General features: G+C 29.6%; 3 protein-coding genes across 5 annotated transcripts; all 3 read right to left on the reverse strand.

Moving 5' to 3' along the window:
• Positions 1-105: 105 nt before the first annotated feature.
• On the reverse strand, positions 106-1,018 carry LOC111685491. Its single transcript, XM_023447752.2, has 2 exons — positions 787-1,018; positions 106-728 (listed from the first exon to the last, which is right to left on the reverse strand). The coding sequence occupies exons 1-2, from the start codon at positions 903-905 to the stop codon at positions 191-193; spliced, it is 657 nt and encodes a 218-aa protein (XP_023303520.2). The 5' UTR covers positions 906-1,018; the 3' UTR covers positions 106-190.
• A 1,826-nt stretch (positions 1,019-2,844) lies between these two features.
• Positions 2,845-10,262, reverse strand: LOC111685489 (kelch-like protein 5). The gene is made up of 8 exons (XM_023447749.2): positions 9,361-10,262; positions 5,779-6,142; positions 5,333-5,710; positions 4,969-5,270; positions 4,703-4,910; positions 4,070-4,192; positions 3,772-4,002; positions 2,845-3,156 (listed from the first exon to the last, which is right to left on the reverse strand). The coding sequence occupies exons 1-8, from the start codon at positions 9,627-9,629 to the stop codon at positions 3,079-3,081; spliced, it is 1,953 nt and encodes a 650-aa protein (XP_023303517.1). The 5' UTR covers positions 9,630-10,262; the 3' UTR covers positions 2,845-3,078.
• A 2,043-nt stretch (positions 10,263-12,305) lies between these two features.
• LOC111685490 (dual specificity mitogen-activated protein kinase kinase dSOR1) lies at positions 12,306-15,093 on the reverse strand. 3 transcript variants are annotated; one of them, XM_023447751.2, is made up of 4 exons: positions 14,784-15,093; positions 13,059-13,689; positions 12,677-13,000; positions 12,306-12,611 (listed from the first exon to the last, which is right to left on the reverse strand). In XM_023447751.2, exons 1-4 carry the CDS (start codon positions 14,885-14,887, stop codon positions 12,495-12,497), a joined length of 1,176 nt encoding a protein of 391 aa, XP_023303519.1. In that variant the 5' UTR covers positions 14,888-15,093; the 3' UTR covers positions 12,306-12,494. The 3 variants fall into 3 exon arrangements, with proteins under 3 accessions (XP_023303519.1, XP_023303518.1, XP_046801541.1); XM_023447750.2 differs by having other exon boundaries at positions 13,059-13,698; positions 14,784-15,092; XM_046945585.1 differs by having other exon boundaries at positions 13,059-13,709; positions 14,784-15,092.
• Between the last annotated feature and the right edge of the window lie 2,564 nt (positions 15,094-17,657).

Here is a 17,657-nt window from a genome sequence, read left to right on the forward strand (position 1 = left end):
TAAAATAACTGATATATGTATGTATTTTCTAATCAAAACGATTAACTATTCGAATTTAAATTAAGAATCATAAATTTTAAAAAAAGTTTCACCGATTTCATTACGTTCATTTTACAAGATAAAGTAAAAACATTTATTATTAATTTTTATATGTAACAACTTTATTTACACATTTTATTATTAATTTAAACTAAATTCCCAACTCTTGTTCCACTTGCTGTTCAAACTTTCTCATTTTAATTAAAACTTTAATATTCTGTTCTTGTTCCTTATATGTCAAATATACGGTAGCCAATGATTGTGCCACAAATATTGAACCCAATATAGGAACAATTGGTTTAGTGAATTTCTTTAATAATTGTAAAACTTCCAAAGGATTTTCCGTTATCGAAGGTAATCTATAAGTATAATGGCGAGTAGCAAACATACAGGCAGCCATGGGAGCCAAAATTGTAGGATAAATAACACCAAAACCCACTTGAAATGCAGCAGCTCTCATTTGCACACATGTAGGGCATTCGGACATGGGTTGCAGCAAAATGGAGCGTTGAACAAATAATTTATGACACGATAGAGTAAATAGGGCCGGTATAACAACGATTGGAAGATAAGTGGAAAAACGGCCATAAGTACCTAATTTAAGTTTATTCCGATAGTGGTTGTTAACAAAAATACCAGTACCGGTAGCAAAGGCAGCAATGATGCCGGGAGTATAACGTAATGACCATCTGTAATAACAATATATTTACTAAGTACATATGTCTTCTTTACATTTCTGCTACTTACACTTCACTTAATTTTTCCCAATTGGATATGATTTTCCATTGATAAGCCAGTGCCTGCTCTTCACTTATGACAACAGCATCTTTAGGTATTTCATTGGAACGAGCCCTTGATAAAGCCATAATTGTTTTATATTTTCATTTAATATTTTAAATAATAATTTGAAATGAATTTAATAAATTGAAATGAATTTAATGTAAAAATGCTGTTTTGGTTTGTGGTGTTATGAAATGAAAAAAAACAACAATAAACAGCTGTTAAGTGATGTCATTACTAGTGCTTTAAATTGCCAGCGATTATTGCTTGTATTATATTACATTAGAAAAAAACGCTAATTTATAAAAAAAGGTAATTAAAACAATTTAGAGTGCTAAATTCCGTTATGTAGAATCTTAAATACCCTTGACCTATTAGTTAATTTTATACGGAAGTTGAATATTTGTAAAAATTTACATTTTAAAAACTTTGAACACTAGCACCCCAACAAAAAACTGAAGGTATACTCACAATTAGGACGAACGACGAATTTCGTATAGCACGACGAACTAGTCGATAACAATTCGTTGCGTAAATTCGTCGAATGAAAACAATCAAATTATTTGTAATGCGAATTTGTTTCAAAATTTGTTTGTTCGAAAATGAAAAAAGTAAGAAAAAGGAACGAAAATTATATTTTTGTGAATCTCTACGATTTTGAAATGATTTTAACAGCTTTCAAATTTATTCGAACATTATTTTGAAATTAGAAAATGTAAGACATTGGCCTCGAAAAGAACTAAAATTATATTTTTGTGATGACCCCTAATTTTGAGATTATTTTAACAACTTAAAAATTTTTTCGAACATTACTTCGAATTTTCGAACTTAATTTTAAATATTCCAACATAGCAATGTGGTGTCATCAAGTGTACTCCAAACTGCTAAATTTCAGACAATTCGGGCCATAAGAACTGGTTTTAATGGCTTGAAATTTTTTCTTACTTAAGTTCGAATTTTCGTAAATATTATTTTTAGTTTTTATGACCCAGATATTATTTTAAGAGCATAAAAAATTTTTCGAACATAACTTAGAATTTTGGAATAAAATTTCGAATATTCGAACATAATATTGTATTGTCATTAGCTGTACTCACAACCGCCAAATTTCAGAAAATTCGGGCTACCGGTAAACCAATTTTCCAATTCAATTCGTCGTTCGTCTGCGTAAGAAATAGAAATAAACCTATCGCACAATTCGTTACGTATGACGAATTTCGTCATATGCACTGATTGTACGTATTTTCATATACTTTAGTGTGTTCTATATCTGAGGACAAAAATTCGTTTCGAAAAATTCGTCTTTCGTCCCAATTGTGCGTATAGCATGAATCGTAAGAAAAAGAAGAAACACTTCCATTTCGTTTCAATGTTATACGATTGTGTGTTTTCTGCATTTCGATCGTAATTACGTTTTAGTAAGTTATTGTTTATGTAGTGTTAAGTCGAATCGAAATGCAGAATGTCAAAGTTGCCAAACGGAGAAAATTTCGATTCGAATTGAAATGCAGAATAGGGGCCTAGAATTTAGTTTCCGTTATGAAGCGACATCGTATGTGGTCGATCCTTAAAATAATTTAGGGTCGGTTTTATTTTCAAGAGTAACAACCGCTTTTTTATACCTTTCTAATTCGATTAAGCCAACGACTTGAAATTTTGAAGATATTTCTACTAAATTTAGTTTACTCATTATCTTTGGCCCCACGCTATGTAAAAAATTATTTAATTCCGAATACGGTTTAATAGTGCTTAATAAAATTAAATTTTATTATCGTCAAAATTATAGTAAATACATTATTAAAAATTAAAATATCATTGATTGCTTAAAAAGTAAATTCTATAAATATATATATAATTATATGAAAGTAATAATTGATTCGTGTGTGCAAAGTATACTATACACTATAGTGTTACAGCTATAAATTTAAATTTATAGCAAATAACTATTAAAATTTGACAACAAACGAAAAGGATAATGCAACATTTAATAAAAGAAATCGGCAAAAATTTGGAAACAAATTTAAATGCATTTTTTTCAGAAATTTATTTTAAAATTATAACAATTATAAATCATTTTGAATATAATTACAATTCCAAAGAGAAATTTCTTTTAAATAAAACGCTCATTTTCCAATTCTCAGAGTGTTATCAAAATTTTAGCCCTAATGTGCAGTGATAGTTTTTAAAGTTGTTTGGTGATGTAGTGAAAAACATATTTGTAATTATGTGTATATTTGTGTGTGTGTATATATATGCATCTTATAGATTATAATAATCCACAAATTCCACAGTACGACGATAGCAACTAGGATTCAATCTCACTGGTTTCCATTGCTTCTAAATAATTTAAAAAATATTATGCAAAATACAAAAAAAAAAAAAAAAGAAAAGAAAAAAGATATTAAATATAAACAATTTAGAAAAGCAGTTAAAATAAGTAGTTAAAAATATTTTAGAAAAAAAGCATTAAACAAAATCATTTATATATAAACAATAAAGGAATTTATATGATAATTCATTTAACAGCATACTCTTTTAAAAAAGGAAATTTACAGTAAAAGAAAAATAGAGTGAAATAGTGATAGAGAGAGAGAGTTATGTTGTTGCTGTGTTTAAATCAAAAGCACCTAAAAAGCAAAAGGCATTTTTCATTCATTCCATTCCATTCCATATAGCAAATGTTCATAAGAAAAATTGTTTAGTTATTTTTTTTTTCTCCATTTAAATGACGATCAACATCATTTAGCAATTTGATTTAGTTTCATTTCATGTTTTGTTTTAAATCATGCTCAATTTGTTTTGGTTTTCTTAAAATTTTAACGTTATTTAAGCTTAATTGGCTGTAGTAACTAACTAACAACACTTATGTAGGCAGACAGATTACAACAGATAATTATAATTATTAATAAATTTTTATACGTAGTAGGAAAATAGTATTAAAATCAACTAAACTGTAGAACTGGGCATAGGTGCAGATGGGGGTATTATATTTGGAATGGCCACGACACACGCTCCAGCACGACTAAATGTCAATAATGATACTTGCGTCCATTCATTTGCTTCTGGATCATATTCCTCTACCGTTTTTAAATAGTGATTACCATCATAACCACCAACGGCCATTAAACGATCACCTAATAAAGCACAACCTATTGCATCTCTACCAATACTTAAGGAACAAATCTGTAAAAGAAAATTTATCATTGTATTATGATTTTTTACTTTAATTTAATTTATTTTGTTTACTAACCAAAGTCCAGGTGTCTGTACCAGGATCATATCTTTCGACTGTATCGGTACGGCAAACTGAAGGATTACTGGCTGGACAGTCATGACCTCCCAGTGCATAAATAAAACCATGAGCAACAGCAACCTTTAATAAACAAAATAATTTACAGTAGTTTAATAATTTATTAACAAATTAAATTTAAAAAAAAATAAAAATATTTAAAAAAACAATTTTACGTGTTATATTAAAATTTGGTAAATTCTTTAAAAATAATTAAAATCGTAAAAATTTTAAATTAAATTTTGAAATTGATGAATTTGATTTTTTTTATTAAAAATTTTGTTAAAATTAAAAAAAAACAAAATTTTTTAAAAATTTGAATTAAAAAAAAATAAAAATATTTAAAAAACAATTTTTAAAAATAATAAAAATCGTAAAAATTTTAAATTCAATTTTGAAATTGATAAATTTGATTTTTTGTTTGATTAAAAATTTTGTTAAAATTAAAAAATAATAAAATTTTTAAAAATTTAAATTTTGTTAAAATTGAAAAAAATTTTGCAAAAATCAAGAATTTTTTAAAAATTAAGAACAACTAAATTTGACAAAAAATAATTAATTTTGTAAAAATTTTAAGTTTAAATAATAACTTACACCAACACCACCTCTACGTTTATTCATGGGAGCACGCATAGTCCATTTATTAGTATGCGGATCATAACATTCTATAGATCTATGACAAACCGAACCATCACGACCTCCCACAACATACAAACGTCCACCCAAAACAGCCACACCAGCAGTAGAACGCATAGAATACATAGGAGCTACATAACTCCAAGTGCGTGCCACAGGATCCCATCTGTATAGAAATCATATTGTTAATAGCATATTGCTAAATGTTAAAACACTTCATTTACCTTTCTACCGTATTCAGATAACTCCAGCCATCATGACCACCGACCGCATATAGAGGACCTTCCAAAACAGCAACACCTAAACCATGGCGATGAGTTCCCATTGGATTTAAAGGGGCCCAGGCCAAAGTATTCAAGTCTAAACTCTCTACTGTGTTAAGGGTTTTAAGGCCATCACGACCACCCACAATAATTAACTTATCATTCATAACAGCCACGCCAAATTGCAAACGACGAGCAGACATATTTTTCCACACAGTCCATTTATCTAAACGTGGACAATAGCTTTCAATACTAATGGCTCCCTATTATAAGAAAATAACTTTAAAAATAAGTTATTATATAGAAATTTCTTATTTGGAAATACCTTGTGAGCATCCATACCACCCACCGCCAACAGTCTGCCCACCGTGGATTTTCTGGGTTTTGTACGTTCTGACGCAATTAATGATCTTCTTTCGGGTAATAAATGCCATTTTAAAGCTTCCATTACCAATTGTTGACATTCATTTGAGGCGCAAACACTCTCCACATGATCCATTATAAAGGACGGCTGCAGTAAAGGCAATCTTACCAACGCTAATAGTTCAGGAATGTGTTTTTCTCGTGCTGACGGATCATGTTGTATCCACGACATTAAACTATGGAAAACATCCTGTTCTGAGGGTACATTGAGATCATCGCTAGCCAATAATTTGCCCAATTGTTCGCCATTTAATTGGAAAAACTCTTGATTTTTACACACCTTAACATTTACACGTTTAACATTAGTGTCATAAATATTAATATTATCAATTTCATCTTATTACCAACCTGCATAAAATGCTGACAAGTATAGGCTTTGGCCAATCTTAAGAGTGTATTGCAACTTTGTTGCTCGGCGAAAAATGCAAATCCCAAACAATTTGAAGGATGTAATTGTCTAGCTAAAAAGTTACAACAGGCTGTTACCACGGCATTTAATTGCAAAAGACATGCTGTGGCCAATAGAGTTTCGACTGTGTCCTCTCTTAGCTCAATAAAGCCCGTATAACAGTATTGAACTAGTATTTGTAATGCATCTCCGTGTACTTCGCCTAGTGTTACTTCTTCCTCTTTGGTTTCACGCAAAGATCCAGTAAACATGGCCGAAAAGTAGGCACTAGAAGCTGATAATACTAGACGATGGGCAGGCACTCTAAAATGTAAATATATATAAATATTAATAGAAACTCATAAGGTGTTATATCATGGAATTCTAAGGCTCTAGGGAAGCGATCAAAAATCGTCATCCGTCTATATTTAATAGATAAATCTATCTATCTATCTATCTATCTATTTATCTATTTATCTATTTATCTATTTATCTATTTATCTATCTATCTATCTATCTATCTATCTATCTATCTATCTATCTATGTATCTATCTATCTATCTATCTATCTATCTATCTATCTATTATATATATATATATATATATATATTATATATATATATATATATATATATATTATAATATATATATATATATATATATATATATATATATATAATATATATATATTATATATATAATAATATATATATATATTATATATATATATATATATATTATATATATATATATATATATATATATATATATATATATATATATATATATATATCTACCTATCTATCTATCCATCTATCTATCTATCAATCTATCTATCTATCTATCTATCTATCCATCTATCCATCTATCCATCTATCCATCTATCTATCCATCTATCTATCTATCTATCTATCTACCTATCTATTTATCTATATATTTATTTATCTATCTATCTATCTATCTATCTATGTATCTATCTATCTATCTATCTATCTATCTGTCTTTAATAATAATACAATTTCAATAGATTCCGAAACACATGTATAATGCCGATAAAATATATCTCTTGATAAACCCATTATAACGATATTTTACAATACTGAAGGCTATACGGAAAGGACATCAATGACCTTTGTTAATATTCCCCCACAATACCAACGCATTTTTAAAATGTAAATTTTTTTAAATCAATGTATTTCTTTAATTGTTTTTTTAAAGTGGACTGTTTGGTTGTGGCTGACTGTTCTATTCTTTTGTTTATGTATAAATACTCTCTATTAACTACGACCTACACTTGCTTAATGGTTTAACAAGAAACAAGAATATAAAAAAAAAACTTGCAACAAAAGGCAACAATATCAACAACAATAAAACAACGCCAAATATGAATAAAGAAGTGAATGAACGGCAGACAGACAGACGGATGAATGGACAGACAGATAGACCAACTGCAAAATACTATAAAGACACTAATTGATCATTCCTAACACGGCGAAGAATAGATGAATTTTAAACAGTTGCTGCCAGTTACACTCTTATGTATAAACGCATATGTCAAGTCATAAGCATATTGTAAGAATACAAATATGCATAATAAACAAATAATAAAAATATATGTATGTATGTATATTAATTTATGTATGTAAAATTATTACAAAGACTATACTAAAAACTTTAGTTAAATCTCCAGACAACTTAAGGCAATCAATTCACTTTCTTCGTTTTTTTCTCTTCTCGATCGCTTCTCATTGTCAACAACTGAAGCTGCAGCCAGCTAGAGTTGAAGAATCAAAAAAAAAACACAAATCTGAGAAATATATTACAAACAAAGAAAACTTGCAATTGCAGATATATTGTTGTTGTATTATAAAAACAAAGAGATGATGCTGTAGTAGATCGTATAATGGTGGGAAATTAATGGATTTGTTTGTTTTGGATACAAATAAATAAAATTATTTCTATAAAGAATAATGACGACGAAGAAATAGCAAATACAAAGCACAGCGATCACTTTAAAGCAGGATCGTATCATTTGTATTTTTTTAATTATCAAAAGGGGTCCATTGTTTTATTTTAATTGCATTTTTCATTAACAATATTTTAGACTTGCCTTTATTATAAAATTTGTAATGTCATCTCAAAACTACAATCTGTCAACTTAAAAAAAATATCTGTTACAGTAGAAACAATTTTAGGATTTGTCTAGAAACAACTAGTTCTAGAACTAATGCAAACGGAACCATTCTAGATTCTTAAAAAACAATTTAAGAACTAATGATATGACACCATTATGGTATACGCACAATTGGGACGAACAACGAATTTCGTATAGCACGACGAACTAGTCGACAACAGTTCGTTGTGTAAATTCGTCAAATGGAACACAATCAAATTATTCGTACTGCGAATGCGTTTCAAAATTTGTTTGTTCGAAATCGGAAAAAGTAAGAAAAAGGAACAAAAATTTATTTTTTTTTTTTTGTGAATCTCCACAATTTTGAGATTATTTTAAGAGCTTTAAAATTTATTCGAATATTATTTCGAAATTAGAAAATGTAAAAAAATAGCCCTGAAAGAACTAAAATCGGCCTCGAAAAGAACTAAAATTATATTTTTGTGAATATCACCAATTTTGAGATTATTTTAACAGCTTCAAAATTTTTTCGAACATTAAAGTTTTCGAACTTAATTTTAAATATTCCAACATACCATTGTAGTGTTATCGAGTGTTATAGAGTACTACAAACTGACAAATTTCAGACAATTTGAGCTTTAAAAATTTTTCGAACTTAAATTCGAATTTTCGAAAATTTTATTTTTAGTTTTTATAACCCAGAGATTATTTTAAGAGCATAAAAAATTTTTCAAACATAACTTCGAATTTTCGAATATTCGAACATAATATTGTATTGTCATTAGCTGTGCTCAAAACCGTCAAATTTCAGAAAATTCGAGCTACCGGAATTGGTCTTAAAACTATTTTTCCCAATTAATTCGTCGTTAAATCTATCGCACAGTTCGTTACGTATGACGAATTTCGTCATACGCATTGATTGTGCGTGTAGCATTACATTTGTGCGTGTATTACATTTGGAAACCGTTCATTGGAATATTGTTGTGATTCTTATATAATTCTAAAAAGTTTTAGTTTTTAAAACTTTTCGAACTTTAGTTTGAATATGTATCATAATTTCGAATATGTATATTAAAAAGTTAGTATTCTAAAACTTCAGAGAAAATAATCTTAAATTCATAAAGATTCATAATATTTTTTAACATTTTTAGTTCAAAATTGATAAAATTTTTCAAAATTTCGAAAATCTTGAAATTATTCAAAATTTCGAAAATCTAAAAATTTTTCAAAATTTTAATTTTAAAAATAATTTACATAAAAAATAATTTATCTAAGCTTATGTCTTTGAAATTGTAAACAAGGTAAACAAAATTTTAACAATTATAAAAAAATTGCAAACAATTAATGACTTAATTGCACTTATTAAGATTTCTTTAAATGAATGTTTTTTCAATAAGACTTCACTTACCTACGACCATCAATGCCAGCTATTAGAACAACATCACAGAGCTGTTGATTTTCCAAATATAATTGCATACGTTTGAGGACACTTTCCGCATGATCGCGACAGCGAAAGAACTCATCTTGGCTGACGGACGAATTCAGGCTACCCAAACTGTAATCACGGGTCAAAGATTCGGCATCGGTGAGTAAAGATAAGCGCGCCGAGGAGGAATTTGTAGATTCACGACTGGGGCTCTCTTTGTTTGTTGCAGTTGTAGTAGTAGTATTGGCCATGATCTTAATCAAGCACAAAACATTAGCTTTTTGTGTTTTTTGTTAGCAGGAAAATGCAATGTGATTATTAAATGTTTTATCGTTTCCGGTTTTTTTTTTCTTTCTTTCTACTTTCTTTAATGCTGCTAAATGATGATGTTGATGAATTAGTTTATTAAATATACAATTTAGTATAAACTTTTAAAAACTTTATGTATGTATAGGTTATTTTTTGGCTTGTTGATTTTGTTTTAAGTAATACAAAAATCAAGATTTCTTTGTACTAATTTTTTATAAAAATTATTCTCAATAGACGCAAAATAAAATCTCACTGCTGTTATTGGTTCGCTGCTGGGTGGAAACGAATGCAAGAGGAAAAACAGTGCAATTTTTTTGTGATTTTTTGTATTGGTATAATTTTTATTTAATTATGACCGTCGTGGTGAACGCACGTTAAAGAACTGAACCAGTACAACAAGCATTCTTAATGTGGTAAGCTTTGCAGTAAGTAGTGTTAGTAATAACAGCAGCAACTGCACCTGGCTGCTTCTTACAATTGCTAGCTATGGTAGCTCTTTAGACAACAATGCACTACTCCACGCCACTCTGCTCAGCCAGCGAAATAAAGCAAAAAAAATCCAAAAGACAAAACACACACTGCCGTCTACCAATATGGATGTATCTAGTAATCTGACAATGGAACAGCAACAGCAAGTAACATCGTCAACGAGATTGTAGTTGGTAATTTTTCTTAATATAATTTATTGTGCTTTTAGGAAATGGATCAGGAGGCGGTTACGTCCAGGGGTATTATACACCACAATAGTTGTTATTGTCTTTTCTTCTTTTTTCACTATCTCATAAACAAGAGTCAAAGTAACAAAAAAAAGACGCACTTGCACTTGATTAATAAAATGATGTACTAAAGACAATGTCGTTGTAGATCTTGTTTTTTTCTCGATTTTTGCTTATTTATTACATTCTCTTTCATCAGCCGTAATTTTCTTTTTTTGTTATATTTACTTTTTGGGCTTTTCTTTATTTTCTGTAATTATTTTATTTAAATTTCATTGTTTGCTTAATTTATACATGTTGTTTACTTTTTTCTTATTGTTTTTTTTTTGTTGTATCTAATTTTGTCTGTATTCTGTTGTCAGTTGCTATTCTTTGTTTTGATGAATTTTTTTCTGTTTTATCCGTTTTGTTTATATTTTATTTACAAATTGTGGGTGTTGCCAGACTGTTGAAATTGGTAATTGTCAGGGTATGTGAAAAAAAGTTAGTTAAAAAGCAACAAAATAAGGGGGTGATATATGTTTTCCGATTGGATTGTTTATTTTGAATGTAACTATAGCTAAATTTTAAGAAATTTGCTAAGAATATGTTTTAACACTAGAATTTAATATGACAATAGAATAAAAATGTAAATATTAGGAAGTAAATCGATTTCCAAACAATCGACTTTTTGTAGAAAAAATAAATAAAAATCTACAAATTTGTGTAAAAAATATATTTTTTAATTATGTCGGTAATAAATAAGTCGCACAGATGTTTTTCCGCATAATTTTTATAACAGTCGTATTCAGGTCTGAGTTGGGGAACAACTCTCGCGTCATCGCGATTATTTCTTAAACGCGTTCAGGCTTGTGTTTGTTGCCTGGCTTTCGACAGTTTTGCGTCTCGCTCGCACTGGTGTAATGTATTACTTCATATAACTGTTCAAAGTTATATGTTGTCTACATTAACCTCGTGCTTTCGTTTTACCTCAAGAGAGGTTATGTTTTATTGGTGGAGACCATAAAATACTCAAACGTTTATACCCTGGTGGAGACCATTAAAACTCAACTGTTTAAACCCTGGTGGAGACCATTAAAACTCTTGAAACTTACTGGTGGAGTACCATTCACAACTCAAATTTAACTTAAGTGTTTAAAGGTTTCCAGCTTCTTATATGAAGATATAGGTCGACTTGGAGGATTTCCTTTAAACCAACGTGGAACCAACAATTCAAATAATCCAAAAAAAAAAATAATTTTTATAAAAATTTTCATAGTTAGTTTGAAAGGAGGATGTCTACACATCAAATCCGAAGAAATACACCTAGGCTTCTATTGGACCTTTTGTGCGCTCCTTAACCAGTGCCACAGGTGGAAATCGAACCCACCACCTCCGGTCTACCAGACTAGAACATTATCCTACCGGAGGCCAAGTAATTATTTTTAAAAAGATACCTTCGCCCACAATTTCTTTTCGCCCAGTTTTAGCTTAAACTCTTTTACAAAATCTTTTGTCGCTCACATATTTCCTAAAATCATATTCGTCGCTTGTAAAAAGAAATTTTCTTATCGTCTTTGAAATTTTTAGGAACTTATTTTTCGCCTACACTTTGTATTTTTTATAACAACTTTTTAATTGCCCATAATTTTTCTCAACAACATAATTACTAAAGAGAATCTCTATCAAAATTTATAATATTGACTTTTTAATTCATTGTTGCTCTGCACTTTTGATTATTTTAGAAACTAATATGTCGCTTGCAACTTTTCGTTGAAAATTTACTTTTGACGCCTAAATTTCGAAAGTGCTAGGGTCTTCAGGAAGCTATGTTGGTGACTAATAGAAATATAATGTTGAAAAGAAAGTTTTCTTTTGCTATTTTTAACAATGAGTCAATATCATTGAAAAATAAACTATTCATTATTATTTTTCTTATCGTATCGCTTAATTGAGATGCTTTATTTAAAGAAATTTGTGTGTGTTTAGTTTTTGTTGTTGTTTTCTTCATTAGTATTGTGTTTGACAAGATATTACATTGCATTAAGTTAAAAGTATAAGTATAATGCATGAGTGGGTATTTGTTTATTTTTTTTTAAATAAAATATTTATTTATTGATTGGGTGAAGTATTACGTTTCGGTGTAGAGGGTGGTAGATCCATTGTTTTACAAACCCAGCCAGCAATATCAACTTCTTCAACCTCAGCCTTACGTATCCAAGCATGATTCTGTAAAGAACAATTTGTATTTATTAATATTTTCTTAGGAATATATTAATAGTTAAAGTGTTTACCAATAATGTTTTCAAATCAGCTCTTTCATCGGGATTTTTCTTTAAGCATATATCCACGAAATCTTTAAATTCACTTGTAAATTCATCATAATCCAAATTGGGTGGTGGTTCATTGACAATATAATCCAATAATTCAAATATGGCCATAACTTTGGGTTCAACCACAGTCTGAGTGCCATCTTCATTTTTCTTAAAGATGGCTTTAATGGTTTCAGCATCTGGTGGTGGTATGGGATACATGCCTATAGCCATTTCTACCAATGACAAACCCAAAGACCAAATATCTGACTGCACTGAGTAGTGCGTGCCTTGCAAACGTTCAGGCTGCAATTTGGATTAAAATTATAATATATTTTATGATTTGTATATATAACCAACTTACCGACATATAACTCCGTGTGCCCACAAAGGAATTTGCCATAGAATCTATTAATTGACCCGATACACCAAAATCACAGATTTTTATTTCTCCACTGCTATTTACTAGAATATTACTAGGCTTTACATCCCGATGCATGATGGCATGTTTCTCCCTTAAATAACTTAGACCTTTTAATACTGCTAAAGTTATTTTTGCCAATATGGGTTCGGGTATTTTGCCAGCTCTTTTGAGTATCAAATCCAAGGAACCACCATCCATATATTCCATACAAATACTGATTTCACCATCACTATAAAATGCTCCATAGAAGCCCACTATATGAGGAAAATTACACTCATGCAATACTTTTAGTTCACGTATAATTTGTTTCTTAATGGCGGGCTTTACTTCTAAATGGATCAATTTTCTGGCCATTATCAACTGAGTGGGTATGTGACGCACCTTCATGACCACACCACCATTGCCGGAACCAAGTTCGCCTAGCTTCTCCAAATCATCATCTGACAATTCACCGATTTTCTCCTTTTGACTTAGGAACACCTTAATACGCTTACGAGCTGTGTCATCCATCTCCAATTCCTCCAAAGTTTCGGTCAGCGCCTCAATGCTCGTCTTCGGCTTGCCCAGCAAACTATGTTTTCTTTAATTTAACTTTTTAATGAATTTTTGTGCAACAAAACAAAAAAGAATGCAAGCAAACAATGAAGAGGAAACTAATAAAGTCTTAAAACAGAAGTGGTACATGTAGAGAAGATGTGTGGAAGATGTGTTGAAGTTACAATACTACTCTACTCGCACACACACACACACTGAAAGGAGGATTAGTTGTGGTTAACGTAGAAGAGAAGATTTTACACAAAAATTACAACGCGCTAGACATCAAGACAACAGCTCTAAATCACAACAAGACGTGACATCATAAAGTTACAAAAGAAAACATCACAGCAAGTTCACGATTTTTTTCACACTAAGTAAACAAAGTGATGAAATTCTTCGATTTACCATATCTAGCTATTAAAATGATCTCGTGGCTGTTATTAATGGTTAAGAGAAAAAGCCATTGCAATTTCAGAAATTTAAAGGGAAGTAAAGTGTAGGAAATGGGTTGTTTTACTAAAATACCCTTGGGTGATGATGACTGTTTAAAAAAAATTGTAGTCGGATCAGCCGACCATATGATACCTTACACCAGAGGATATAGATTTGAAGACTAGTAGAGAGACAAGGCTATAGTGCAGATTGAATGCTATAAACAAGACTGTTTGAAGATTTGACCATAGATCAGACTATAGTTGTGAATGTAAATTTTGATGTGACTTTTTATGAGACGCAGTCTTTAAGTTCTACAAGACATATGTAGATACGAAGTGTCATAAACATAATTTTACGAGTTAATTTATCAAATAACATAAAGGTATCCTACAATTAGAAACCTGTACTCTAAGCCAGACAGACATAATTATAGTGGGTTAATATTTTCAATCAGTACAAACGCATAATACCCTCGGCCATTATAAAGGTGTAGGATATATTATTGCATTTGATATAGATAACAACAGTTAGATCATTCATTCCGTCATTCGTTATATGTATGTACATATTTTTTTATGCTAAATACAAAAATTTTATATTTTTTTTTTAAAGCAATTTAAATGTGAAAAACAACAGTAATGAAAGTAAAAATGAAGTTAATTTAAAAAGAAAAATAATAAAATCAATATTTACTCTGTGCCAGAAGGAGTTTTAAACGGTGGTGTTGGTACCACTTGTGAAGAAGCTGCTGACGCATCCACTGGAGGCAATGTTAAATTTAATTTGTTCTTGGACATTTTCCTTTAAATATTTTTTGGCCACTAGTTGCTCAAAAAACTTCTATTATTTCTTTTGATATTCGTTCTTTTTTTGTGCTTCCTTATTTAAACTAATATTATTTCTTTAGTTTTTCTAATTTCTTAATAATTTTTAACAAGTTACACCCAATTTTTTTGTTTTTCTTCGTCTGCTTTATTCTGTTCTTTTTCTTACAAAAAAAAAGAAGAAAAATTCGCAAATACAAAAACAGCCGGTAATCAGAGCCCTGCGCCGATAAGTATTAACTTCGACGGCGACCGACAATGTTTAGACGCCGTTATAAAATATATTGGGGAATGGAGAACGGCCCTCAAACTTAAATTTTTCATGTGTTTTTTTACCTAAAGCGATTAAAAAAATACTGTTGACAGCGACCGCTTATGCAAAATGATCAGCAACGTCGGTGCAACCATTTTCGGTCCGCAGTGGCAGGTTATAAAACACATCGGCTAATTTGTCAGCTCAATTCAACTTTTTCTTCAGAAAGTGACCTATAAGTGTTTATTATATAGAAAATTGTCTGTATAAGCTTTTTCCTGGCTCTATATAAAGTATTTTCTCCGTTCAAATTGATTACATTATTTTATGAAATATATGTACGATTCCAATCTTTATCAGCGGTTACGTTTAAGCTGGCTTAGCTTTGGAACCGAAATAATTCAACGGCGGCGAGACTTGTAAAATATTACGGACGGCCAGCCGCCGCCGTTTTGAGCAGACTCAGCTTGAATCTCTGCTGAGGACAGTTGATCGCAGTAAGTTTTTAAAAAAATATGGTAGCTTTAATTGTAAAGAATATTTTCAAAGCAATTTGGCAATACTCTTGTATAAGTGTAGAGTTTATTTCATATATAATAGTTGACAGTTATGAAAACCTAAAAAAATTAAATATAAATATAAAGAGAATTTTAACGGGTTTTAATTTATCTTATAAGTGAAGTCCGTCTGGAAAAGAATATTAAGTATTACCAAAGGTTATTCTATTCACCAGAAATGTTTGGTATTTAAATTATGGAAAATAAATTAAGCAGAAAATAAAACGGTGGGACAAAATTTAAAAATGTATGAAAATATGCTCTTTACGTTGATAAATTTTCTAGACAGTTTAGTGACTACATTATAAGTCTAGACTATAGTATATTTTTTGGTCTTGTCTATAGTCTAGACTATATACATATATCCAATGTTTAATTAGACTTTAGAGTAATAGATAGCCCAGACGCGAATCCACTTGGGAAAGGGAAATTAACTTGACCTCCTCTTCCAAAACCGAAAATTTTTTGTACAAAATATAAAAATAATAAAAAAGGAAAAGAAAAAATAAACCCCCCTAAACGTTTGTGATAGACCGCGCCTAATATAACCTAGTATATAGTCTGGTCTGTAGTATATCTTGTAGTCTTATAGTCTAGTCTATAATCTAGAATATAGTCTAGTACATAGTCTAGTATTTAGTCTAATTTATAGTCAAGCTATAGTCCATTCTACATTTTAGTTTGTAGTCTTTAGTTAGTTAGTTTGAATGGAGAATGTGTATTCATCAAATCCAAAGAAATACAAATAGGCACCTATCGGGTATGTTGTGCGATCCTTTAACTGTGCCTGAGGTGGGAATCGAACCAAACACCTTTGATAGATGACACTTGTTTGTTGTACATTCTACTCAGTTTACTCTTAAGTTCATGTTATAATCTATAGTTTAGCGGAAAATTATTTTGTAAATAATTTAAACTCTAAAACGTGCACTTTGCGTTATTAGTTGGTACCATTTTCAATTTTCGATACAATCGATTGGAACATAAAAATCACATTTTCATTTTACGAAATAAAAAAACAAACTGTGTAATAGTTTTAATAAAATTAAAGAGAATCAATTCTAAGTACAAAAAAGTACCTATTTTAAGGTTTTGTAGGAAAATTTCATAAGGGCCTATTGCTGCAAATTATTTGCTATAACGTCATATAGAAACTCAATGAATATAATTTAAAATATATTAAAATCTAACATTTTACCCCATTTATTTAACAATTCAATAATTACAATTATTTCTACCTAGACCTTTTTCGTTTTTTGCTTGTTTTTCATTTCTCAGTAAAATGCGTGAAAATTAATTAATGTTTAATTATTTACAAAAACTTGTATTTTTATCTTTAAATTTTTACATGTTTCAACATTTTTATATCTATCACATTTTGGTAAAATCAATTTTTTCTCCTTTGTTTTCAATTTATAACTCCGCCTTCTCGTAATAATAATAATACTCTTCCCTACTTCCATTAAAAAAACAACGCTAGTTGTCACTCTTACTCTCATGCTCAGCAAAGGAAAATCAAAAAGAAACAATCAAAATAATATTACTGTTTTCTTTTGGTATGCGGTTGCTTTTTTGTTGTTTTTGTTTTAGTTTATTTATTTTTCATCAAATGAGAGTGTGTGTATGTTTATATAGTTGTTTTTTTTTTATAGGAGGATTAATGATGAGTCAATTAACTTGACTTTCTTAGTAGCCATATTGGCATTTATGTATAGTTGAAAATACATACAGTTTTGCCTCCCAAAAAAAAAAAAAAACAAAAATAAAAAATGAAAAATAATTTAACAAAAACAATAATCAAAAATTTCGAAAATAAAAAACTTATAATTAATTAAAAATTATTTTTGAAAAAAAACACCACAAACTTGTTTGTCAGGTGTTGCTTAAATAACCTTGAAAAACAAAGTTTTTTTTTTGTACAGTTGTTATGGTG

The sequence above is a fragment of the Lucilia cuprina genome, chromosome 3 (genome assembly GCF_022045245.1).
Source record: "Lucilia cuprina isolate Lc7/37 chromosome 3, ASM2204524v1, whole genome shotgun sequence".
In the NCBI taxonomy this organism is placed as follows: domain Eukaryota; kingdom Metazoa; phylum Arthropoda; class Insecta; order Diptera; family Calliphoridae; genus Lucilia; species Lucilia cuprina.

Coding starts and splice junctions, on each gene's coding strand:
- LOC111685491 (XM_023447752.2), bottom strand. CDS start 905: ATGGCTTTATCAAGGGCTCGTTCCAATGAAATACCTAAAGATGCTGTT. Junction 729..786: donor TGGGAAAAATTAAGTGAAGT/GTAAGTAGCAGA, acceptor TTGTTATTACAG/ATGGTCATTACGTTATACTC.
- LOC111685489 (XM_023447749.2), bottom strand. CDS start 9,629: ATGGCCAATACTACTACTACAACTGCAACAAACAAAGAGAGCCCCAGT. Junction 5,711..5,778: donor CTTGTCAGCATTTTATGCAG/GTTGGTAATAAG, acceptor GTAAATGTTAAG/GTGTGTAAAAATCAAGAGTT. Junction 4,193..4,702: donor AACGTAGAGGTGGTGTTGGT/GTAAGTTATTAT, acceptor TGTTTATTAAAG/GTTGCTGTTGCTCATGGTTT.
- LOC111685490 (XM_023447750.2), bottom strand. CDS start 14,887: ATGTCCAAGAACAAATTAAATTTAACATTGCCTCCAGTGGATGCGTCA. Junction 13,001..13,058: donor GCACACGGAGTTATATGTCG/GTAAGTTGGTTA, acceptor TCCAAATTGCAG/CCTGAACGTTTGCAAGGCAC. Junction 12,612..12,676: donor CTGATTTGAAAACATTATTG/GTAAACACTTTA, acceptor TGTTCTTTACAG/AATCATGCTTGGATACGTAA.